This window comes from Crocodylus siamensis, chromosome 3 (assembly GCF_052110815.1).
Source record: "Crocodylus siamensis isolate JL-2025a chromosome 3, ASM5211081v1, whole genome shotgun sequence".
NCBI lineage: Eukaryota > Metazoa > Chordata > Crocodylia > Crocodylidae > Crocodylus > Crocodylus siamensis.
In genome coordinates, this window is record NC_143397.1 from 45662938 (window position 1) to 45689944 (window position 27007).

A 27007-nucleotide genomic window follows, 5' to 3' on the forward strand; every position below is an offset into this window, starting at 1 on the left:
CAAATGCTCATACAGCTGGGCCAAGGGCTCTGCAATGACCTCTGCCAGCTCCCTCAACACCCTTGGGTGGAGAGCATCTGGGCCTACAGATTTAAAAATGTCTAGCCCTTCCAGAAGATCACTAACTACATCTGCGCTGACTGAAGGCCTGACAGAGCTATTCCTGCGATTGTCCCTACTTCTGGTGGGTGGGATATCCTGGTCCCTGTTCAAGAAAACAGAGGCAAAGAAACTGTTAAAATATCAGATTTCTTGTGTGGCGTAGCCACAAGATTACCGTTTGCATCTTGCAGGGGCCCTACATTGCCTGGTGCCCTCTTCTTGCTCCCAATGTACTTGAAAGAGGACTTTTTGTTGTCCTTAATCCTGGACGCTAGCCTGAGTTCCATCTCTGCCTTGGCCTTCCTAATAGCCCTCCTACACTCACAGGCTGAGGAGTAGCTTGGTGATAGCTCCTCCCTTCCACTGGTTGTACACCCCCCTTTTAGTTCTCAGGCATTGCTGAATGCCCTTGCGGAGCCAAAGGGGTTTCTGAGCACTCTTACTGTGTTCTGGTCATATGGCATAACAACGGATTTCAATGAGAAATTGCATTCTTTTGCCAACAGATGACTTCAGATGTCAGCCATCTCAGCTTGCTGAATTAAAGTGGTTAAATTTATTTTAGATTATTCTGGTTTCTCTTATCCTGACAGCTCCATCTCTGATAGTGCTCCATCTCCTTGAATCAACTTCTGTGTTTTGCATTGAATAAGGTGAAAATAGATTCCCCCTGTAGCTATTTCAAGGTGCTGTCATTTGCAGGCGAAGACATCGTTTCTCTTTACATTGTAAGACTGGAAACATTTGGCCATTGTGTCCATAAGTACTTGAAGTCTCACATGATTATTATTTTTTAGATTCTGGCTGGATCCTTGGTATTCCTAGGTGACCTGCAGCCATAGGCAGTGGAAGGGGTGGGCTAATGGGACTTAACTCCCCCCCCCCCCAACCAAACACGGGACAGCAGTAGGGCCACAAGTCAGCCCGGCCACGCCACGGGCTTCCAGTGGCTGGGGTGGGGAGGGGTGCTCACACAGCAGTGAGGGAGTGAGTGGGGCTGAGGCAGGGGCAGGCTCTGCACAGCTGGGGTGGGGTGCAGGACTGATCCGCAAGTGGCTTATCTGGGCGACGTGGCTTCTCCAGCTGCATGCACTCTGGGAGGCATTTGCGGTGTGTGTCTTGGATCTGCATGGAACAAGGGTGGGCTGCCACTGCAGGCTGGGGCAGGGGCTGCTCCAGGCTATTCCCAGCGGGGGGCCTGGGTCTAGGCCTGGGCCAGGCTACTCTTACAGTGACAGCACTGGGAGGAGGGCTATGGGAGGGGCTACAGCTACCCCAAAATTCACCATAGCTCCCCCAACTCCCCCAACTAATGCTGCTGTCCAAGCATAGCCCAACCCCCCCCCCCCCCCCCCCCCCCCCCCCCCCCCCCCCCCCCCAGGATTTCATAGACATTAGGACTGGAAGGGACCTCAGAAGATTATTGAGTCCAGCCCCCCACCCGAAGGGCAGGAAGTCAGCTGGAGTCATAGGATCCCAGCAAGATAAGCATCCAATTTGCTCCTGAAGGTGTTAAATGTCACCTCCGATGGCAGGCTGTTCCAGACCTTGGGGGCTCAGACAGCACAGAAATTCTTCCTTATGTCCAGCCTGAAACGGTCTTGCAGTAGTTTATGAGTGTTCGACCTTGTCATCCCTTGGGGCGTTCTGGTGAACAAATGTTCCCCCAGATACTGGTGGTCATACTGTCGTCGTGTGATCTGTTTTCCTGACTTCTGATCATGCGCATGGCTCTTTGCTGGACTCTCTCAAGCTTCTCTGCTTCCTTTTTGAATTGTGAAGCCCAAAACTGGATGCAGTACTGCAGCTGTGGCCTCACCAAGGCCGAGTACAAGGGGAGAATGACGTCCCAGGATTTGCTTGAGAAGCATCTATGGATGCAAGCCAGCATTTTGGTTGCTTTACTAGCCGCAGCATCACGTTGCAGGCTCATGTTCATCGTGTGGTCAATGATGACCCTCAAGTCTCTTTCTTCCTTAGTGCTAGCCAGCGTAGCACTGCCGAGCCTGTAAGGATGCTGCAGGTTTTTCTTCCCAAGGTGAAGAACCTTGCATTTTTCAGTGTTAAGCACCATCAGGTTGTCATCTGCCCATTTGCTGAGCCTGTCCAGATGAGCCTGGATCACCCGCCTGTCTTCTGGTGTGGATGCTTTGCCCCAAAGTTTGGTGTTGTGCGCAAACTTGGCCAGTCTGCTTCTGACTCCCGTGTCCACATCATTAATGAAGATGTTGAACAATACGGGTCCAAGGACAGAGCCTTGGGGGACCCCACTGGTCACAGGACACCATGATGAGTGACTGTTATCAATTACTACCCTCTAGGTCTGACCATGGAGCCAATTCCCCAGCCAGTGGATCGTGGTGGCCCCAAGGCCACAATTGGCCAGTTTTGCCAAGAGGTGATCATGGGATACCAGATCAAAGGCTTTTTTGAAGTCAAGATATATGACATCAATCTCTTCTCCCTTGTCCAGGTGATAGGTCACCTGGTTGTAGAAGGAAATGAGATTGGTCAAGCAAGACCTACCTGCAACAAACCCATGCTGGCTATCCCTTAGGATGTTGGTGTCATCCTGTCCATTAAGGAAGGCCTCTTTAATAAACTTCTCTAAGATCTTCCCCAGGATAGAAGTCAGGCTGATGGGCTTTATTTTTGCTCTTCTGTGAGACAGGAAGCACACATTTGGATGCTTCAGTCCTTTTTTCTCCCATGTGGGAGGGAATGCGCTAAACCTCTAACATTCTGTGGCTTCACAATAGTATAGCTAAGGGCAGGGGCAAACAGGGCACAAGTCCCAGGTGCAGAGTTTGGTGTGCGTGCAAAAACAGCAGTTGCTGCACTGCTGGTTTTGCCACCACCACTGCCAACAGTCTAGCCACTGGCACAGAAGTTAAATGTTTAGGTGTGCCTCTGGGGTTTCATATCTCATAATCCTGCCATAGGAAAAACTGGCACACAACACTCTAGGGTAAATTTTCACTGTGAAAATAAATTGCCATGAATTCATCATAGCAATATACACTCTCCTTCTGTTTGTGTGCATGTTTCTATAGCAGGGCATGATATCATAGAATCACGGAAATTTGGGACTAGAAGACACCTCAAGAAATCATCTAGTCCAATTTCCTGCATGGAGGCAGAATCAGGATTTCTGAGATCATCCTTGACAGATTTTTGTTAACCCACTCCTCACTGAATGATCTCTATCAAGTACATGACTGCATGTAGTTTACATTTCTTTTATTTCCAGGAAACCTGGATTAACTGTATAAAATCTGCAAGAACAAAAGGGAAAGGAATCCTCTAATAGCTGGTGTACAGTCCTGTCTAATGATTGGAAGTAGAATTCCACCATGTATTTTTTTTTTAATTATACATTTCCATTGGGTCATAGAATTACTGCGGGGCTCCAAAAGGAGGAAATTAACTATCATGGTAGAATAATTATATTCATCTAACAAAACTGATTATCTTATATCACACAGATAGCATGAAATAATAACTCTAAATCAAACAGTAGAACTCTTTGACTGGTTGAAACCTTGCTGTATCTCTTGACTTTTCTTTGCCCTTGGAGCTCTCTGTACAGAGTCTTCATCTTGCTTCTAAGGCTTTATCTCTCTTTTCTTACAAGAATTTCTTTCATAACCTTCCAGGACAATCAATCAATCTCTCTCTCTTCTTCTCGACTGTGTTATCAGGCCATTCCCCTCTTGACTTGTAAACCCTCATCAGCCAGCTTTAAAGGGACAGAGCAGTAAATGTAATTCCTAAGATTTAGCTCATTGGAGGATTTTTTAAAAACTGTAATGAAATGTAAGTCATTGATATTCATTATGTGCTTTATAATTCATGACAAAAGATAACACAGAAATACCTTTGGTTCTCAAAGGGATCTACCCATCTAGAGTCCTGAAACTCACTTTTGAAACTTGAGCCACATGGGTGGAGGATAAACAGGAAACATACTAGATGTTAGGGCAGAGCTCAGCTTTACTTGCCTGCCTTGCTGCTCAGCCCATGTGACTTCACTTAGCCTCCCAAATTGGGACTCTATGAAATTTGTTTTCACATTTCATACTAAGGGGGTACAAAGTTGTTTACATATGGAGCCCCTCATCCAGTTTGTCCAACGTGCATATAAACAGTATTTCTGTAAAAATGTGAGGGTTTTCATGTGTGGTAGATGCAGCCACAGATGAAAACTATACCCCCCTGTGTTCAAGTGTGCTTGAATGTATTCGACCTATGAAGTTTTACTCTGCCCAATGAGTAAGTCAGGTGTATCCAGGGGCAGAGCTATGAGAGTGCAGTGGTACGGTCATACCACCCTTTCAGTGATGACTCCACAGGAGCAGAAGCCAGAGACTTTTCTGTAAGTCTCCAAAGCAAATAAGGATTCCTTCTCCCATCCCCACTGTGCTCAGTGGGAACAGCTCTCCTTTCCCTGTCCTCCCCACCCCCATCCACTACTGCTGCTGTCCCTGGCTGCCCTGGAGGTCCAGAGGGTTAGGGTCTGGAGCCACTTCTGCCCACTCCAGACAGGCTCCATGTGGAACTGGGCTCAGCTGCAGACAGCAGCAGCAGTAGGGGAGTCCTTCCTCCCTGCCCTGTTCCCTGGTGTTCTCTGCCAGTGCAGAAGCAGATGTGCTGCCACCACTACTATTGCTGCTGCCTTCCAGCTGAAGAACCCACCCACTGCTACTGCATTTCCATCTCTTAAGCACAGGTCACTGCTCCTGCACCCCCCCTTTATGAAATCCTGGATCTTCCCATGAGTGCTACAAAGGGACAAGCAGTTCTCTTTCCCCAAGATAATTTTTTTAAGTTCTTTCTCCTCAGTTATTGCCATAAACACTTGGTTGCTGTGGAGAGAGAAATCGTTTGGGGTTCTGTTGGATTCTGTTGTTTTATTTTTAATTCTGTCCATCTGTTGTCCTGTGGCAAGTCACACGTTGTAAAATCCTTGCAATAATTTTTGTTTGGGTTCCTATAATAATAATAATAATGTAACAGTAACATTGGAAAGAAAGATCTGTTTTGACACATGTGATGCCAATAGATTCAAATGCTTAGCAAAGAATCTCTTTCCTCAAGCTTTTCTGTTAATCAATGAAAATGCTAACAACTGTAAATCACTGAGTGTAACGGATGGCAGGCCAAACATGCTATTCCAAATAATTCAGGCTAATCCAGTAGAGCTGCATCAGTTTACAGTGGCTTGGATTTGACCCAGAATCTATATTTGTATGTCTACAGTGTGCAAAACATTTCAAAATGAGTCGGACATGTTTCAAAGACAAGATATATGTAAAGTCTAGCACTTCAGTGCTGACCTGGAAGGGGATCATGACTAGTCAGCTGGAGATGCTGACAATGCATTCATTAGCAGCCATTAGAGCTTTTATGGTGCTCCAGAGAGAGCTAGTTAGCTCCATATTAGTGTGAAGTTATGGGGTGCCACATGTAAGACAAAGTGGCTCAGAGAGGCTTTTGTAGGCACCAGCATCTGTTAGTCTGTAAGGTACCACCCTGTCCTGGTTTCTCCCTATAATGTGCTGGGGGGAACTTAAATGTTTTACATAGTGATGGCAATATTACCTATTCTCCTGTAAGTCTGAAGCCAACGTGACTGCAAGGGAGCCAGCAGGTTCCCAAATTCACCTTCATTTTTTGACAATTGGATAAATTCAGCCAGCCGTATGACCTTATATGGCTGTAAAACATACAGAAGTTTTAATCCATGTTGTTACCCTGCCTGGTACATACTACCGCTGACCAACATGTATTTTAAAAACCTGTCTATAACAGGTCACTTATTCTTTGAGATGTCACATCAGCTTTTTTTGTGTGTACAACAGACATTGCACAGGAGCTGTGAAAGGTAAATACTTGCAAGGAAAAAGCATGTATTCCAGTTAAAATGTTACGTTATTGGAAGTAGCCTATGAGAGGCTGTCTGATTTGAAATATGCTTTTACTTTTTTACAAACCAGTTTCTGATGGTGTAATGCACAGCTCTCAAATGAAAAGCAACAAGCATGGAAAAATATTAACTATATGAGACCCTGTTTCTTAGCCTATTTAAATGAATGCAAACCTGGAGTAACTCCACAGAATGTAGGGTAAATAAGTATGAGTGAAATGATGTGCTTCTCCTCTTTTTAGTTATAGTTGCTCCTGAATGTTGTCCTGTACATTCATTTGTAGCCCCAGTAACGACCATATTTAGGATTGATCATTGCTGAATAGACTCCAAACACTTTATGTAACCCTGTGTAACAGGTGTCACCTCTTGGGGCCAGTTTGATGTTGGCCTGCCCACCCATCTCGGGGCAAACTGCCTGCCTCTCTCGCCTACCACACCTTGATGATACATAATTATGGTGTTAATTAGGCAGGAGGCTGCCCATTTTTGTACCCCAATGTTTAGGGGGATCTCTGCAGCTCCATTCCACTTATACACTGCAGCCCAAGCCTTGCAGATGGCATCTCATGCAGGTAAGCTTGGCTGTGCCCTTCCCCCCATTTGTGTGGTCCCCTCCCTGGGACCTTTGGCTCCCCCTTAGGCCCTGGACCCATCCCAAGCCTCTTTGCTCTGTGGGCATCCCTCACGGTGGGCCCCTCTCTGGGTCCTGGCCTGAGCTGTTTGCCTGCTTTTTCCCTTATAACTGTGCTGGATCCCGTGAGCCACAGGCCTCTCATTGGCCTGGGCTTTCCCCAAAAAGGATTGTGCAGGGGCTGGAGGGTATAAGGCACCCCGACCCGGCTTTCACCAGGGTGGTAACTTGCCTGGCATTTCTGGGGAACTGTTCCACCATGAACAGTTCCACTAGGCTACCCATCCCCAGCAGGGTGCAGTTTTAGGTCATGCCCAGGACCTGGAGCCTCCTCCATCCCCATAGACCCAGCCCATAAACCTTCAAGCTGTTTTTGAGCCTCAGCTCCACTGGCTGATGTCTGTCTCACGGCTGCCAGAAGCAAACTGCTGCTTCACGCTTTATATATCCTGGGTTGCAAAATGGCCACTGTACTCAAGCACCTGGCTACTTCCTGTTCCATCCCTCAAGTAGCAGGCACCAACAGTGCCCTGCCACACCCTGGATATCCATTAATATCCATTTTTAAATAGTATGGGCATATGCACTGGAAAAGAGGAAGCCTTCTATATAATGTTGATACATATGGTGGTTGATTACAAGCATATGTATAGCTCCATTATGAAAAGAAACAGAAAAGTAGTCATAAAAACATATTACATTTTGAACGGTAGCTACAATCAGTAGTTTCATTCCAGAAGAAAAACCCCACCAAGATGAACATTATCTCATTATGATTTTATATTAATGCATAATTGTTTTGTATTGAACCTCCGAACAATCACAGCTTGTGCATTAGTTCCTCCACCTGAACAGCTGAGAAATGGACCGTACATCTTATTCCTTGGTAGAACTGATTATTGTTACAGCATAGCAACAGGAAAACATTTGCTAAAATTAACTCTACTGTTTTATTTAATTTTGGAACATCAAAAGAAACTGAAGACAAGAGGCCTGTAATTATCAAGATAAAAATGATGCTGCTCCGGAAATGGTAAACTGACCAAATTGCCTTAAAGCTCTGCAAGGACTACTGGAGCAATATAATCTATGTGATAAATGAGATAAGATAGGTAACGCTGACTAAATAAATAGAGAAAACAAGGACAAGGACATACGGCAGGACTTCTTAAAAACAAACTGAATTTCATGACTGAGAACAATCATGCTAATAGTCAAAATTAACAGAGCCAATAGTCCCTGACAAAACATAATAGCATAAATCAGTTCAAGGGTGTCCTGTCAGCAGTCCTCGTACTGAACCAGGCTTAGGTATGACAAGAAGGCCATGTAGTTTGACGGTTTTTACAGAAGAGCAGTTTTCCATTACTCTTATGTTTCTTCCCCATCACAAAAAGAAATCCCTTTCCTTTGCAGTAGATGACAAGGACAGGTTCTGACATAAGTAATTAATATTATATGTAAAGTGAGACATTAACAGTTGTTGAGAAAGCTCAGGGGCAATGGAAAAATCCTTTCACAAATATTCTTTCAGATTCAAAGCGAGTGCTTATTCAGTTCTATTTTCATGTAATGTTTCTTTTCTAGGAATGCTCAGCAATTGACTGTATGATTAGTAACTTTTGTTACATTCCTTAATTAGCCAGGTTATGTGATCCGGTTTTGTTCATTGACTAATAATATTACTATTCAACCATCAATGTGAGGATTGTGTATATCGTATACAGTGTTTTTTCCATTACTTAGTTATATAAATCAGCAGACAAACACAATACCAAGAACTTAATCCATAATACTTATAAATCCATCCCAGAAAGTGCAACCAGAATACTTATTTCCAGAATTCAGTTTATCACTTGAATGAAGTGCAACTCAAAATATTTAGTTAATGAAATTCACAAATAAGTCTGAACTGATGTATTTTGTAACTTTGGAATCTGTTGGTGGATAATCTGTTCACAAAATAAAAGGCCAGAAATAACGATATCAATTATTTCCACAGCTCAGGTTAGTATAACCTCTATAAGATGGAAGAAAGTGAAGAAATTTGTTGCTAAATATGTAACATGAATGGGTACCATTAGAGATATTTGTTTAAAAAAAACATAATAATTTGCTGGACCTTTTATTTTGTGTGTATGTAATCATGTATTAAACAAAGTGATTGGGGCTGGAATATATTTTCTGGACTATTGTGAGAGGCAAGGATTTCTTAGGGTGATATCTTTTATTGGACCAACTATAAAAAAACAAACGAGACAAGCTTTCAAACTGTAGTAATTTTAATGATGGGGGAACAGTGCTTCAGAATTTTATTAACTTCCTATTCATTGTCTTGCTGATGGTTCTCTAAGATCATGGACAGGCATTACATTTGTAGGGCTACCTGTGCCCTTGGAGCTCTACAAAAAATGAAGCACACAGCCATTCAAGCTGTTTGTAGCACTATAAAGATGGAAAAAACATTGCAGAATACTTACTCTTTCAAAGAGAAGCTTCTTGGATTTGCAGCACTATACACAATGCCTATACAATTGCAGGTAATTTTAAAGGGGTCTCCAGGACCCTCAGCATCCCACAGTTCTCCGCTTTCCTTCCCCTAGAGGGAGGGAGAGTTCCCTGATAATGCACCCAGCAGCAAGCTGTCAGGGAGCCCTGTTGTGACAGCCACTGCTGTTTCAAAGGCTTCAGGAGCAGTTCTGATGATTGGTGGAGTGGGAAATGGGGGCAGTAGGGTTAGGGTGAGAGAATTCCTGCAGTACTGCAAGAGCCCTGGCAAAAGGCGAGGTTTTGAGAGCAGCAACGGGACTACCAGGAGTGGCAGGTGGAAGGAGAGCAGTCCATCACCCGAGGTAGCAGTGGGCTTGTCTTTGCCAGCAGATGCTTTTCAGTAACTGTAAGCTGGTCATTGACAGCTTGCTCCATTCCCTGGCAAGGGAATGACAAGTTGCTAGTGACTCAGCTCCCTGGGGACGGGGGACCCAAGGAGCAGCCTCCTATTGCCCCTTGGCTGGAGGGCTCTCCTTTGAGGAAACTTTGTAGCTCTCTAGCCAGAGTGCTGGAACCCCTGTACATCCCAATTGCACTGTTTTTGTAGGGCTGCAAAGTGCTACTCATGCATTGCAAGTATGATATATTTTGTGTGCCCCCATTTGATAATGAGGTAAACTTAAAAAGATACAAGTGTGTTTCAAAAAGTAACAGCAATTTTTAAATATAACCATTTCGTATGCAATGAGTGGGATATTGCATGGTAGTGGCAAATACTGTTGGAGGGATTGTCAAAGGTATCCATCATTTATGACTATATAGAGAAGTGATGTGGTCCAGCAAATGATTATTGCATCCAAAATTATTTTATTTTGAAAGTCATTACTTTCTGAAACACCCTTGTAAAATAACTTTAGAGATGTGTATGCATGTGTACTTTTATTTATTTGTATTTTCCATTAAGTTTTTACTAAAATTTATTCCCCCCTTTGTCCTTCTCATCAAGATTTGTCAATAGTCCAAATAACACTCAAATCCTTACATTTTTCTGCTTAGATGTAGTTTCATTTCACCAGCTACCTTAACTCATTGCAAGGGAGTGATCAAGCATTTGCTTTTGCAAAGGGTCCATATGCAGTTAAGGTGTTTGTAAAGGTGCAAAGGAAGGTGAAATCTTTCTCTAAGCACCATGACTAGGGACAGAAATGACACACAAACTAGTTTCAGTGATCTGGAACACGTTTAAACCTGTAACATAGCAGAAGCTCAGTGCGCATAAACCAGTTTCAAAATGGCCAAAACTGGTTTAAGATAAACCTGGCTGAACGTAGTATCAGACTTAACTGATTTAGGTCAAACCAGTTGATAAAACATCGGTACCACGCCCCTTTCTTGTTCAAGTTAAATCAGTCCCTAAGCATCCCAGGATGCTTTGCGTGCCTGGGCTGTGCTGTGCTGTCTGGTATAGGTGACAAGCATACTAATGTCAAAGCATGGAAGGGGGAAAGGGGATACAAGTGTGCCTGTAAAAACCCAAGTAGAGATGAGGCCTGTGGGATCTCCACTCCAACACCTGCTGATTCCCCAAGAAGGACTTTCTGAATACCTTGCTGTAAGGAGATGCTCAGGATTATATATAACTTATGCAAGGCTTTCTTTTTTCTTTTTGGTTTATTACATTCCATTTTAAATTATACTAATTTTTGTGTGCTGTCACTGTGTTTTACTGGCCTGTATCTTAGCTTAGGTGAAGACTTTTGGCTGTTTCTTGTTGTGTTGTGCTTGAGGTTGTAAATTGCTGTGTTCAATCCATGCTTGCTTCAGAGCAAGGACTATTCACGTTCAGGCTTTTATGAATTTAATGCCACTACCTTTTCCCCCACCCATCCCCTCCTCAGCCTGGCAGGAGCTGCCTACCCCACCTCCCCCAAGCAGGGAGCACATGGGCAGAAGCCTGGCAGGCACTGCTCCCCGGCCCAGGCAGACCCACCCAGGGACAGGATTTAAACCCCCAGCCTCCAGGTGCTAGCCCAGGGCTGGGGCCTGGGGCCTGACCATGCCCCCTCCACTTGAGTAGGGATGCAGGAAAAGCCTTGGAGCTTCAGTCCTTTCCCTTTGGCAGTGGAAGGCAGGTAGGGAGGTATGCTTTAATGCCCCCGGTTTCTGGCCTGAGCCACTGTGGGCATGTGGCTGCATTTCCTGAATCAAAAGTGAATGTCTGTTCACTTAAAGCAATTTATATGACCCTGCTGTTTCTACATTACAATCAAACTGTTGAAGGGGTTTGTTTTGTATTTTAGAAAAAGATGTGGACAGCTAAAAATTAGTATATAGAACTTTTAATAGAGATCAGGCCTCTACTAAAACTATGTCAACCTTCTCTTTGAGACAATGAAAGCCCAGGAGCAAACAGATTTTGCAGTGCAAAAACAGAATGTTTGTTGCAATAAATTGGATCTTCCTCTCTCTCATGCTAATTTCAAATTTAACTAACTATCAAAGTAACTTTACCTCTTCTTTAATCAAACCTCTTCTCATTACACAAGGGGGGAAAAATGAGAACAAATCTTTGTTGGAAAAATATATACCCTTACACAAAAATATATAATATGCTGCCTTTTCTGATTGTTTTGCTTTATTGATAGTTAATTGTTTATTAAATCACATTGATTTAATATTCTGTGTTATTCCTTAGGCTGTTAACTTCTGGTATGTCCTGGTGATGAATGATGAGCACACAGAGCGGCGCTATCTGGTTTTCTTCATTTTGAGTTGGGGACTTCCAGCTTTTGTTGTGATCCTGCTTTTAATTATTCTGAAAGGGGCCTATCATCAGACCATGGCACAGATTTATGGCCTTGTCCACAATGATCTGTAAGTTTTTTTTTTTCTTGGGAAAATATTATTTGGTGATTGGTCTTTGTGTATTCTTGTCTCTCTTTTTTTACATTTTTCTTACATTTTTCTTAAATGTAGACAGTGTCTCACAACTTTGAGTAAACCCGCTGCTCACTTTCATGGCTGTGGAGTTCCCTCTAGGAACAAAACTTGTGCAATTCCACTGTGAAAGAAGGCAGTAAGTTTAGTTGGAAGGGAGCAGGGCATCAATTGCACCTTTAAAATATATTCTTCTTTTTTTAGATTATTAAAAATATTCCTTATCAGAAGGTGAAATTATTGCCACCAGTGTCAAATATATTTTTGAAAGTGTCTGTATTTTATCTAAATACGTGTGGATCTTCAGCATGCTGATAAATATTCTGAACTCTAAAGTATTCTCAGTGTGAGCATTACCATAAACACAAAGCTAACATTGCCTGGCTCAGGACTATATTTAACCTGAGTAAATTAATTTAATTAAAACAACACTTCCTTGTAAGACTCAAAAAGAAGAGGGGTAGTATAAAGGCAAAAAGGTTTTGGTTTTCTTCTTTTTTAAAAGCCAGGCTATGATCTTAGCTATTTTAGGATATGAAGTTATTGTGAAATAACATACCCGCCCTGCATGCTTGCTCACCATGTGCCATAATTGCATGCTTATTGCACACAGCTGCTTTTTAGAACACTACCAGGATGTACTAGTTATTCCATTTTGGTATAAGCCACTTTGGTACAGTGTCTATAGTAAAAATGTCATTTCCTACCTAATAAATGATAATGCTGTCCAGGGTTACTAGACTCTTGGGTTTGGTTTGGTTTGGTTTTTGTTTGGGGTTTTTTTGGGAGGGGTGGGGAGAAGGAGATCAAAATAGGATCCAGAACAAAAACACATCTACCTTCTGCACAAGAGAAAGATGCTGACTGTTCACTATGTTCCATTCAAATTGCAATATGGAAAAAGTCACAGTGCTTAGAATGCACAGCCATTCTTAATACTTGAGGGTTCTCTAAAAAAAAAACAAAACAAAAAAACCCCTTTATTTTTAAAGCAAGTAGATTTCAGTCAGGCTTCTAAGTTAATATTGGCTTTCAGCCCACCCTTATTATGTTTTATTTTGGTATATTGGCATTTAGAGACCAAGTGCTTTAGAATTACAATGATCAACTTTGCATTTCAGTTGGGTATTGTTCTTTTATGGTGCCACACTTCCTTTGCAGTGGGCACAAGGAGCCCAGTGTATAGCAGAATGGGACCTCTGCTGTTCATTGCAGCCAGTTTGTGGAATGGTGGCATTCCAGCATGCAGTGAAACACTATTTCATTGTCACTGTTTTGATTTAGATAGTCAATGTTCCCTCAAAAAACAAGAAGAAACCCAATCTGAAAGCCCAGTTTGTAGATGGAGCTGAACTATTTAAATATGTTTGCTCCGTATTGAACATAAAGAACTCTTTCTGAATGTTACCACAACAGTGGCAGGGAGCTCGGATATTTGGTATTTTTGAATACCCCGTAGGCCACCAAGCCAGTAAATCTGAAGGATCTCCTGGATAATATGCTAAGCCTAAAATGACTTTAACAACAACTCTGGCTTAACCAGGTTTAATGGGGATATATCTGAGATGGTTTTTCATAAATACGGCACTCTTCAGTCTCAAAAATTATTTTTAAAAGTGGTCTTATTGCTTTAAATAAAATCTCACAAAGCCAAAACGGGACAAAGAATGGGATAAATATGTCATTTAATTTACTTATTTTAAACAAGTTGTAGAAGTGGAAAAAATAATGATGACCTTTCCATAACCAAAGCCTCATTCACAGAAATAATATAATAACTCCAGTCTCATTCACAGAAATAAAATGTGCTTGGTTACAAAGAAGTTCATTTTACATAAGAGTTGGAAGATTACCTTAAAAGAAAATGCAACATAGCCTGTATCTTAGCTCTGTTTTTAAGTTGTTATTCCTTCAGACACTTAAGTCCCTAAAAGTGGGAAACTGAAGACATCTCCTGCCCTTGATAAGAATGTCATGGTATTGATTAATGGCCTACGGCCTTAGAGTGATCACATGAAAAAAATACGGATTGTAGACGCATATGAAAAGAAAATGTATGTAAAATAAGACTCCATTTAAAATGGTAATAGGTATTAAGTAACACTGAAAGTGGCTTTTTATGTTTGATAATATGCATCATGTTTAACTCCTGACAGGGTAAAATTTACATTATTTTCTATGATAGCAAAACAGTGGTTTCTATTGATCTGATTTATGTGCATTATATGTACAGTGTTGTACTGCACACTCCACTGTGTTCCCTCCCCATGAAAGGGTAAAAAGAAGTCTATGCTGTCATGACTAGTCATGCACTGGCCTTCACTGTGGTATAAGTAAAAACAATATCGTATCTATTTTGAAACAGAAATGAGATGCAGAAGAGTATTAGGAGATAGAGGGAAGGTTTAACAGCTAACAGGCTGAAGCCCTGAAGCATGAAGTTCTTAATATTTCTTTCAAAATTTATGTTTGCAGTGACTCTTGTATCTATTGTGCACCAATAACTCTCTAATTCCTTTCAGAAACCTGATAAAGAATTTTAAATACTTCCTGTATCAGTGAGTTCCAACAGTCTTAGCTGGCACGTCCAAGTATTTCCCGATAAGTAGGGTTGGAGTGTTGTTGTGGAATCCCTGATATTAATTTGCCATCTTTAGGATAGTTGAGTTGAGTCTCTTTATAGTGTTCCTTTTTAAGTCTTAGTCCACAGTAATCATGTTTTCCCTCAGTAGCTCCTTACATAACTCAGCATGCCCACCTCTTTAAACCATTGCTCACACAGGTATAAATAGATGTGTTTGACCCACGCTGTTACACTAAATTCCTTCGGTCCTTGGTTGGGTCTAGTATTTTGTAAATAGGAGTGCAGGAGAAGTGACTGGTGCTGCAGGAGTGGCTCTACCCCTGCTCCCAGATTGCCTCCACCCAAGTAAGATTGGCAGATCACGCCACAGGAGTAGCAGCTGGGAACTTTTAAGGTCCCCAGATCATGTAAGAACCTCCACACACCCCCACTCTGCTCCTCTTTCCTTCCCGTCTGTGCTCAGAGCCAGCTCCCCTTCCCATCCTTCCTATTATTCCCTTTTGCTGCCTACCACTGCCACTGTCTCTGGTTGCCCCAGGGTTTGGGGAGTTCCAGAGCTTACCCCTGCCCTGCCCCAGCCAGTCTATGTGGGAAGTCAGGCAAGGGTAGGGCAGAGGTGGTGCTGTGTGGATTTTTCCTCCCCCTGAGCCTGCTTCTGGGCTGGCAGGGAACACACAGCGGGAGTGCGAAAGAGGGGGGAGTCGCCCACTATCTCTGCTGTCTCTGTCCCAGGCTACACCAGGCTCCTCATGCAGCCCAGCAAGAGTGGAACAGGTGCTTCCCCCACCTTTGCAACAGGTGGAGACACTGGGGACACTGGCAACGGTAGGAAAATTGGAGGGGGGGGGAATGAAAGAAGGCATGCCTTTTAGTACAGAGAAGAGGTGGGGGTGGGATTCTTAGCTAATGCGAGGGTTTAAAAATGTATCCAGCTGTTGTTTCCCACAGTGTCATCTGAAAGGGCATGCAGTTGCACTACACTGACTCTGGATCCACTTCTCTTTCTGTCCATATACATTTTCTTTATCAAATCAACAACTTCATAACAAAGTTGAGCTCAGGCCTTCTTCTCATGCTTGGCATCCCCTAGATGCCTCTCTCAGGCCACCAAAACATACATGAGCTGCAAAAGGGACATTTTTCACCTCTTTTATATCCAGGGGGCATAGATATAAAACACCTGCCTTAAGGTGCCAAATACTCCTTTGAAGTCAGTGGAGCTAAGTTAACAGAATTTACCTAAACCTTTTTACCATAAGATCAACACCTGCACTGGGTGAACAGTTTTGTACAAATACTGCCAGTGCGTGAATGCTTTGTTTTTAAACCTTATCAGTGTTGTTGTACAATTCTCCAAGTGAATGAAACATTTGGGAGGTCAAATCTATTGACACACTTTTGTTAAGTGTCTCCTAAATTATAAAACCCTAGTGAACAGAGTACATTAGCATTTATTTAAAGACAACCATTGATCCTTTGGTTCATGCTAGAAGTGGGGAATAGGCTGCAATTGGACTTAGACAGGTTACAGGGGTGGGTGGATGAGAATAGGATGAGATTCAACACCGACAAGTACAAAATGATGCACCTGGGGAGGAACAACCGGCACCATACCTACAGGTTGGGGAATACCCTTCTTGTCAGTACAGAGACAGAAAAGGATCTTGGAGTCGTCATTGACTCCAGGATGAACATGGGCCAGCATTGTGGGGATTCAGTCAGGAAGGCCAACCGTACATTGTCATGCATCCACAGATGCATCTCAAGCAGGTCCAAGGAGGTGATCCTCCCCCTCTATGCAACACTGGTCAGGCCGCAGCTGGAGTACTGCATCCAGTTCTTGGCGCTGCACTTCAAGAGGGATGTGGACAACATGGAGAGGGTCCAGAGGAGGGCCACTCGCATGATCAGGGGGCAACAGGGCAGACCCTATGAGGAGAGGCTACGGGACCTGAACCGTTCAGCCTCCACAAGAGAAGGCTGAGGGGGGATCTAGTGGCCATTTACAAACTAGTCAGAGGGGACTAGCAGGCATTGGGGAAATCCCTGTCCCCCTGAGCACTACCAGGAGTGACCAGGAATAACGGTCACAAACTGGCAAAGGGTAGATTTAGGCTAGATATCAGGAGGCGCTACTTCATGGTCAGGGCAGCTAGGATATGGAACCAACTTCCAAGAGAAGTGGTGCAGGCTCCTACCCTGGGGGTCTTTAAGAGGAGGCTAGATGAACACCTTGCTGGGGTCGTTTGACCCCAGTACTCTTTCCTGCCATGGCAGGGGGTTGAACTCGATGATCTGCTCAGGTCCCTTCCGACCCTAGAAACTATGAAACTATGGTGGATATATAAGAAGTCTAGACAGGTGAGTCTGCTTGTAACTGACCCGCCCAATTCAAGTGACACAGCTTGTTATAAGTTTCATGGATCCATGTGTTGTCTGAGTTGGAGTCCAAGTTTATAGCATACTGCCTCATTCTTTCTCACTTTGCTTCCATCCTCCGGATCAAAGCCACTTCATGTTGAGCTGCACCCAGTGCCAGATTTTCCCTCCAGATTGGACAGAATTCTGTGCACTCCCTCCCAGCTTTCTACATTGATGTTGAATGACATTGTATCATTTTTGCACACACTGTGGTACTACCATAAAGGGCAACCCCACTTTCTAGAGCTGTCTTGCATCTCACTGTACAAAATATTCTCTGAGATATGGCCTCCTCCCTTTCTCCTGACATGGCCAAACCATCTCAACCTCCTATTCTTGATAGTGGCTTGTAAGTATGTCAGCCCTGTGCACTCCAGCACCTCTGCTTTGCATTTTGTGTTCCCCCTTTATTTTCAGGATCTTCTGCAGATATATCATGTGGAAACTTTTCAGTCTTCTGATGTGCCTGGCACGTGTAGTCCATGTATATGAACCATAAAGCAGGGGCGACAGCGTGCCAGGCTTGTGGATTTGCGTTTTCACCTTAGTTGACAGTTTGTTGTTATTCCTCACACATTTCTGAGATGGCCCCAAATTCTTAGCTTCTTTTCTGATTTCTAGTCAGTTCAGTCTGAAGGTCAAAGTTCCTGCTGAGCAAAGAACCCAAGTGGTCAATGACACCAAGAGATTTACCCTACAGAGTGATGTCAGGTACTGGTTCTTCCACCCCTTGGTACATGATCACAGTTTTCTTGTGACTAATTGCCAACCCAAAGCTCTTGCAAGGTACAGATTTTGCAGGGAAGATTCACTCTGAGCAACCAAGGTGCATCATCCTCAAACAGAAAATCGCTCAGAACCAACTCCTTTACCTTGGTTTCTGCTTGAAACCTTACAGTGTTGAGTAAGCTCCATCCAGTCTGGTTTGAAGATGAATGTTTTCATTGCTGTCCTTGGATGCATAAAAAAGTAGAAATAAAAAGTAAATGTTGAGGAGCATGGGAGCTAAGAAACACGCCTGCTTCACCCCTTTGTTAATGTCAAAGGCACTTGTTTCTTTGTTTTTGTACACTACAGTTGTTTTCATACCTTGCTGTAGTAAGAGAATGATGATCAACAATTTGGGTGGGACAACCCAATTTCTTCAGAACAGTAAAAAGGCCCTGTTGAAATGACACCACAAGATTTGGTGTCATTTCAGATTGAAAAAGCCTTGAAAATTGAAAAGCCTTTGTCAGACTGATGAAGGCTAAGTACAGTATTTGTTTTTCTCTATACTTCTCTTGCAGTTTGACTGAAAATATCGTATCAATGTTGAAGCATCCTGAGTGAAAACCTTATTAACTTTCAGGATAAATTCTTTCACCTGCAGATTGCAGCCGAGGGAGCATAATACGAGTGACAACTTTTCCAACAATGTTCAACAGAGAGAGATCTCTCTTGCAGTCACTTTTATCCCCTTGTTTTGGTATAATTATACGATCTGAGCATGCTTGAAATCTTACAGTACTGCTTCCTCTTTACAACAGAGCAGTATAACTTCATGAAGCTTTTGAAGTAATTCATCTTCAGCACATTTGTAGATTTCAGCAGGCAAGCAGTCATTGTGGGATACCTTGTTCCCAGGAATCAATTTAATGGCTTTCTGCAAATCTTGTTATGTAGGCTCATTGTCCAAATCCATAACTTCAAACTGTGGTAATTCTTCAAGGTCTTCGTGTTTCATTTCAGTCTCACTGGAGAATGGTATTCCATGGTATTCAGCCCAATGCTCAAGGATGCTCACAAAGCAGTGGGGGCTAGGGTTTTTGAGGTGTTCTATATGTGTCTTATTTTGGCAGTTGCAACATTGTGGTGTTTTATAGGAGGCACTCCACCATCAGTAGCCCTCCTCCCTACATTGTGACCAAGCCCTCCAGTCAGGAGCAGTTTATAGTCATACTCAAGGCCAACATCAGCTTGAGATGAGTAGAAAATACTTTGACACAGCAATCAAAATGTTTAAGGCAGAAAATGTTACACTGAAATGGAGAAAGGGAAGATAATACATACTAATCAGGATTTTGGTACTTGACTCTCATGAGCTTCACCTCAATTACATCAGTAGTTATTCTAAGGACTAAAGCCAGACCTATTTGCTAAGTATGTATTTTGACAGCATTTACATCACACAGGATTTTACAGGCTGCCAGCTGCTGTCATTTTGGAAACCACAACAGGTACAGTTATAAAACCATAAACTGCTAAGTGACTTGGGAATGGAAACAAATCAGTCATTTTAAATAGGAAGCTCTGTTCAGTATTTTAACTGGAAAAGAAAATTATCCAGAAACAGTTTGTCAAGTACAATTCACACTACATCCCAAGTGAAGACATCTTGAGTCAGGCAGCTACTAGCTCACGACCAGTATTTACTAAAAAAGCCCCTAACCCATGTTTAATGCTGTTCAGCTGATAGGAAAATGCACTAGTAATTCCATGAAGTCCTTACTGAGTCTAATTTTGTAAGTCAGTGCAAAGCTACAGACCCCCTATCCTTGGGTCCCAGTGAAGCCATTCATGCACATATCCCATTTGCTTGCAGAGCGAAAACCCCAAATTATAGGAATATTAATAAGTCAGTTCTGATAAATTTGAACAAGAGGTTTTCTAGCACCAAATACTCTGAATTTCTTTCTTAAAATGGCCACTACATAGTCCATTGGAGTTGGTACTGAGAAGAGCTAATGTCCTGTAATCTCAACCAGTGTTGTACATGGTGGGGGTTTTCAAATATTCTGAAAGGCGACAGAAGCATAGTTCAATGGAACTTACGTTTCTAACCCATTTTAAAATTTTACTTCAGATCAGCAATGAAATGTGATTTGATAAAGTAACAAATATTATTTTAATTAGAGTAATATCCTCTAATATCAAGACTGGATTATTTTAAATTAGTTCCATAGCAAATGCAGATCAGGTCAAATTTTCAAGTCACCAGTACATGGAATAGATGCTCATGATTACCTTTATCCAAGGCTCTGCTACAATCATACAATAGCAGGTAATTTCATGTACTTTCTAGCTGATATAAAACAATGTGCCTATGGTCACCTGTGTCATCCATCATTCTGAAACTCTTCTATCTTATTAGAACATTATAGTTATGAATGGATGATGCTGGGTGGGGCAACTGAGGAAGAGCTGTGAGTGAACACTGGGGCGAGTCAAGAGTCCCTGATTCAGAGCAGCTGGGTGAGCGACCTAGTGAGGGACTAGAGGCAGAGTCACTCCAGGGTTCTTCTAACCGCCCAGCGCTCGCTTGGATGAGGGTCACGGGAGAGGCCCAAGGGCCTGTGCACTTGCTGGCTGGGGAGTGCAGGGAAACAAGCCTCAGGACCCTCTGGGTGAGGGCATGGTGAGTGTGGCCCCAGGAAAACGAGGGGTGGTATGAGAGTGGCCCTGCAAAGGGGCAGTATGAGAGAGACCGTGTGAGAGTCAGTGGAGTGAGAGAGGCCTCAGTGAGAGGGAGGTGGTATAAGTGTGGCCTATAACAAGGTAGAAAATGAGAGGCCTAACACTGGGATGAGTTGAACCCAGCCTCAGGCTGGAGCAGAGCTGAACTGTAAGGAAGATCTGCAAGGCTTGGGATACAGTATAGATGTGGTTGGAGCTGCATACATAGACCCAGGAGAACGGGGCATCTGAAGGGCAGCCTCCTGCCTAATTGGACCTTCAATTCTGAACATCAAGGCATGGCAGGAGAGGCAGGCAGCATGTCCAGAGGTAGGTGGGAGACTAGCACTGTGGCAAGTCAAGGAGTTCCCACTTTGCCACAATGGAGTTAAGCGTATTCGCATGGAAACCTTAAAAGAATAAGTAGAAGCACCCACAATACTAAGTGTACACACATTTCCTCAGTAGGAATCATGATTCTGGTTTGGTTTTTGCTAAGAATTTATAGACATACATATGCAATACTTACTGATGAGCACTTACATCAATAATCATATTCACTTCAGCCTCAGCTCAAGCATTTCAGTTGATCTCAAATGCCTTGGTAACAATGAAAAAAGAATTGTTGTGTCTCAGTCCCAGGTCCCAAAGCACAGAATATGAGTAAGAACCAACAATGCAAACGGTAACCTGTAATTTCCACTTATGTTGAAATTGGCAAAAAGTTAACACAATAGGTGTGTGAGGCCTTTAACCTATTCATCTGAGACGCAAAGAATAGTTTATTTAATACTCTCACATTGTAGCAGGTTTCATTACTGAACTTTAAGAACAATATATTATACTTAATTATCTAAAAAGTGCTTTGAGATACTTAGCTAAGAGTTGCTATATAAATCAAAATTGCAATAATTTCTTTGTTACATTTCTGTTATCCCAAGAAGACTTATAAATGAGACTTTGGCTGTTCCAATACAGCAGGAATACATAGAAATTAAATCCGTATTTTTCAGTATAAGTAGAATTTGTTAGGAATGGCTTTATTTTCTTGTGAGAGTTTGCGATTTTGAAATATTTTCACATCCTGAAATTTGATCAAAAGAGGAAATTAAAAAAAACCTGTATCAGTATTCTTTTTAAAAAGTGAAATATTTAAGGTAATTAAAATATTCATTATCATTTCAATCTTTTAACTTTTAATATAAAAGAATTAAAATTACAAAACAAAGTTATTTTAAATTGGAAAATGGAACTATTCATTCTGAAAAAAATCAAAAATCCTGTTTTCACCATTTCAATGGAACTTTATTTAAATACTTCTGAATTAATAGATATGTTGAATCTGATTATTTCTCAGAAACTTTTCAAAATTTGATAATTTCTAACAACCACAAAAATTGGTGAGCGAAGTCCTAACCATTGCTAATCATACTCATCTTTCTGCTAACATAGCAAGTACACATGCAGTGCCTCTTCTTGACTCTTGTTCTAACTGTCTTTTCTTGTTACAGTCTTCACTCATTTTTGCTCTTAGGTTCTTTCTCTGTCATAGGTCTCTGTACCTCCTGCAGTATCTCTTTGCTTACTGAATCTGAATGAGGTTTAACTAAAACAAAACTCCTTTTTCTCCATACTTTGGAAAGCTCCCAAAAGAGTAATTTTCACCAGTATCTTCAGAAGTGAAACAAAGGGAGTGTCTGTCTTCACCTGACAAGAAGTCAAAGGTGAATTTTGGACATAACAAGTGGTACAGCTGTCCACTGAAGGTCTGGTTCCTCAAGACGCACCTTTTTCAATAGTAACCTAATGATAGTTATCCTTGTGCTGTAAGGATATTAGCCTTACTTATTTGTTTGATTGATAATACGTAGTTGGAGCAGTAGAATTAAAAAAAAAAAAAAAGACAGTTCCCACTCCCAAATACTCTCGTTGTTAAACCAGATGTGGTTGAACATCATCTCTAAGACAAAAAGGTGGGGTTCAGGGAATTCTAGTATTACTCATTCTTGTATCAAGGAAGTATCAAGAATCAAGAATGAATCACTGATTAGTTTGGGGAGATTGTGTGTATATATGGGACTATATGATGCTATGCAAAGTGTGTAAAAGGTGCTAGTGTTGAGAAATACATGCATACAAATAGTGCCAAGTATGGAAAAGATGAAAAATAAGATCCATCATCTTTTAACATTTCATTAATGGAGCTGTGATACACAACGGAAAAGTTGATGTGCGCTCCAGGTTCAACCTGAACGAAGCCAAGAAAATTACTGTTAGGCATTCAAGATTTATTTGACCTTGACTCTAGTGGTGAGATAACAAGCTGCCTTACCACCTCTTTCCAGCCTAAACTGAGATCTGTTCCAATAACTGCAGCCCCTGTCATTCCTACATATTGGATTAGCTCAATAATTTGTCGAGTCAGTCGGCCCCAGTTGTTGCTAGTGCAGTAAGTGTAGTAAAGGTCCTCAGAGTTGGACGTTCATTACATAGTCTTTGCACAGGATTCTAAAACACCATCACTCTGTATATAGTAACATGAGAAAAACACACATCTAAACAAACATAAACCCTGCGCACATTTCTCTGTCTCAGTTTCCTCACCACTTTTTAAACTGAGATTGGTCCCACTGCCATTTAGGGCAGTGTAAACAGCTCAGGAGTATCCTAGCAGAAATGAGTGGAGAGGGCTTATTTTCTTAATAGCAACCTGAGATCAATAGAGAAATAATGAAGATATGACTTAGATGACCTGCAGCCAAATGCCATACCTCTACTGTTGCAACAGTATTAAAAAAGAGGGCTTTCATTTTCATTAGCTGATTTCTTGTTGTTCACAAATACGGCATCATGCCCATGTACCACTATGTACAATACATAAATGGATACACGTATTTCACTAAACAAATGCCGAAAAGTGTGTGCGTGGGCGTGTGTGTATGTACATGTTTTGCCTGGATCAAAAAAGATGTAATATTTGACAAATAATTTCTGGGCCAAAATGTACACTATGTTCCCCCTCAGCATCAATTAACAGAATCTAGCCTGTTATGCTTATGTATTATTTCCTCCATTGCATAATGTTTGAGCTGCTGCTCAGGCTTATATAAAAATGTTTTACTGTTAAAGTTGATTTGTTTAATTATATTTTATTTATTCATTCTTTACTAACATATGCTTTCAATGAAGAAAAACTTTATTATTTTTAAAGTGCCTTTTATATTTACATAAACATTTTCTATTAATATTAAGCAAATGTTAATACATCAGAAAAAGGCATAAATAAGTGGGTTGTACCCTCAAAACATGTAGAAGGAGAAATATTAGCTTAGTATAGTAATGGAATTTTGAAGAATACAAATGAGGAAAAAAAGGTTTTGTTTTTGAAGGATGAAACACCTAGTCAGTGTTAGATGCAAACAAATTAAAATTTAGTTTTGAAAAGTTGCAATATGAGATCCTTATGGCTAGAGGTTATGCCTTACACGTCACAGATTCCTGTCTGGACCTGATCTTACATGGAGTGCTATGGGCAAATCTCTATACCAAGGCAGAACCACAATGACCTTACTGTGCTCTGTGCTGGGCCAGGAGTTCATGGCGTAGCTGCAGGATGGGGGCACTGTACTGACTGAATAGCGAAATTGACTGACAAACTCTGCTAACTTGTGGTTTATAGTGAATAGAACAAAATTGGATGCTGCCAGACTGGCTTAATCTGGGTTGCAGTACCATTATATATCTTCATTCAGAACAAAACAAACCCTTCTTTAGAAGAGCCCTTCATTTGGTGTGCCAGAGTAAAACAGAGAAAATATGATCAAAATATATGATGTGGACTCCAGTGCTGGAAATTTGCCAGCAGCTAGGGTACTGCATATAAATTGACATATTATTTAGAATCAAGTATATCCAATCATATTATTTTCCTGTATTTGTGTGCCCCTCAATAGATAGCAAAAAATAGCTTGTTTGTTGAATCTTATGTATAGTAGTATCCTACAAGCTGTCAGTTTTTTCTCCTCCTTCATTACAGGAAGTATGGAGATGCAGACTGTTCTTGGTACAAGAATCAACTGCATTTTGGGAGATGGATTCCCCTCCTGAGATACAGCCCAAATATGGGCACAGTCTACGTTAAAAAAAACAGACATTTAAAAAAAATCATTTCACTGGCATAGTTATGATGCCCTTCAGGAAATGGACATAGCTTTATCAAATGAGTTTTTAAAGCAGCTTTAAAAGTGGCAGTTAGGGCAGCTTAGTCAGAATCCTCATAGTCACCATAAAGGTGGGAGGGTTGCAGCACATGCTTCTCCCAGCATATATAATAACACAACCAATGATGAACTTAACAGGTGAGGCAGAATATGCAAATAGTAAAAGCAGAGAGGCAGCATGCAGTGTTGGGGGAAAAAAGGCAATGAGAACCTAGTGGCTAGATAGCTCTTTTTTCTTCCTGCCTTTTTCTGGTTGGAGACTGTGAATATGAACCCCATTGAATGTTTAGCAGTTTGCATATGGAAACCTGTCCTTTTCTAAATTATAGCTGAAATCTCCACAGGAAGAACAGATAGAGACCAGAGCTATAATTAAGAGCAAATGTGCCTGTAGTAAAACACAGCAACAGGGAACAATTTTCCTGAACACAGGGCAATTTAACAAATATAAAATAAAGAAATGTCAGAAAAGTGACCTTAAATAATAGTTCTGCATTTCAGAGCCATTTCTAATGAATGTCATGGGTGGGGAAAGAGCTTTAAGTATCACCAGAAGTAGTATCATTAATTAAAATCAATGATTTAGTTCTTTATATAATTTTCCCTATTTTTACTTGGTTCAGGATGCAAATATAAAATTTACATACATACGAGTTTTCCTTATTGTTAGGAAGAAAGAAAATGAAAGAGGGATTGGCTTCCCTAATACTACCCTTCAGCAAATCTTTAAGAAAGAAGTCTTGCTCTGTGCGCTAAATGCTAATAGATGTACACTTGGTTTAAAATAACTTCCCATAACTGAAGTCACTTAAGTGAGAACACCCTTCTCTTTACCTCTTTTCTACACCTTCTTGTTGGAGATCGGCAGCATCAATCTCTTGAATTACGAATGATATCTACCATGACTTATTGGGTCTTGAAGAGTCCAGTACTTGAGCCACACATCCTCCCACAGAAGTTTCAGGTCTTTCCACAGAGGAGAGTAGGCTACAGGCTCGGATTTTTCTCCTTTTCTTCCTCCACTCTCTCTTCTCTCTTGCTTTGAGGGCAAGATGCTTTACTTTGAAACAGGATGCCACTTGGTTGAGGCTGTGGCACCATTGCAGTTACTTGGCAGCCAGCTTCTCCCAGCTCTTGATGTTGGCATCCATTTTCTTGAGGTATGCCTTCAGTGTGTCCTTTAGCATTTTCTCTGGCCACCATAAGATCTCACGCCACTACTCAGCTGGGAACAGAGCACTGTTTTGGGAGTTGAGAGATGGGCATTTGCACACAATGTCTGGTCCAGTGAAGCTGGTACTGAGGATCACCTACTCAATGCTGATAACCAGGGATCCTGGTTTTCTCTGATAAAAAATTGCAGATTCTCTGATCATCCCCTCCCCAATCCATTATTAAAATTAAAAGCTCCCTGTAGGCCCCCCTAGCCCTTCTGGTGACCCTCACTACCCATAAAGCACCCCCAGCCCTGCCAGTGCCCTTCACTGCCCCCACAACAGCCCCCCTTGCCCTACTTGTACCTCTTGCCTCCCACCCACATCCCCTGCCCCCCAGCTCTCTCAGAGGGGGCTCTCAGTTGCCAGAGTTATGGGGCTAGGGACCCAAGTGTTCAGCTCTCTGCCCCCAACAGCAGGCAGCTGCAGCAGAAGGAGCATGGAGCCGGCTCCCTCCACTGCTGCTGCCTGCTCAGGCAGTGATGGGGCCAGCTCCTGGCTCCCCACAGCACTGTCAGTGCACCCAGCCATGACCTGCAACTCCCCAGCCCTGCCAGAGGGGCCCCCAGCCCCCTGCAAGCCCAACTTACTGCATAGGCTACAGGAACAAAGAGTGAGGCTGAGCTGAGCCCCCAGTGGTGGCTGACTGAGAGTCTCAGGCTCTGCCCTTTCTCCTCCACCTCTCCCTCCCCCTCCCCCTCCAGGCAGGGCTGGAGATTTCCCGCCATGTTTGCAAACAGCTCTTGCAGGCTGGACCTTTACGTGGAATCCATGGGTTTCTCTGCTAAAAGGAGAAATCCACATTTCTGTGATAAAAAAGGGGAAATCTGTGGTTTTCTCCATTTTGCCATGAGAAATGGAAAAACCAGAATCCCTGCTGATAACATTAGCTTCATCAAGGATGTTAGTGTTTGTGTGAAGATCTTCACATCTGATGTAGAGGAATTTTCAGAGGCATCATTGGTGATTCTTCTCCAGGCTCTTAAGATAACGACAATAGGTCACCAGTGTTTCACATCGATAGGGGAGTGGGGATGATGACTG

The 27007-nt window shown here is 42.2% G+C and overlaps 1 protein-coding gene across 1 annotated transcript in view; it reads left to right on the top strand.

The window, feature by feature from the left end:
• The window catches only part of ADGRV1 (adhesion G protein-coupled receptor V1), a 479769-nt gene that overhangs the window by 332574 nt on the left and 120188 nt on the right, over positions 1-27007 (top strand). The window contains exon 85 of the mRNA XM_090037635.1: positions 11848-12026. Coding sequence (XP_089893761.1) covers positions 11848-12026 — 179 coding nt within the window. The remainder of the gene's footprint in view (positions 1-11847; positions 12027-27007) is intronic.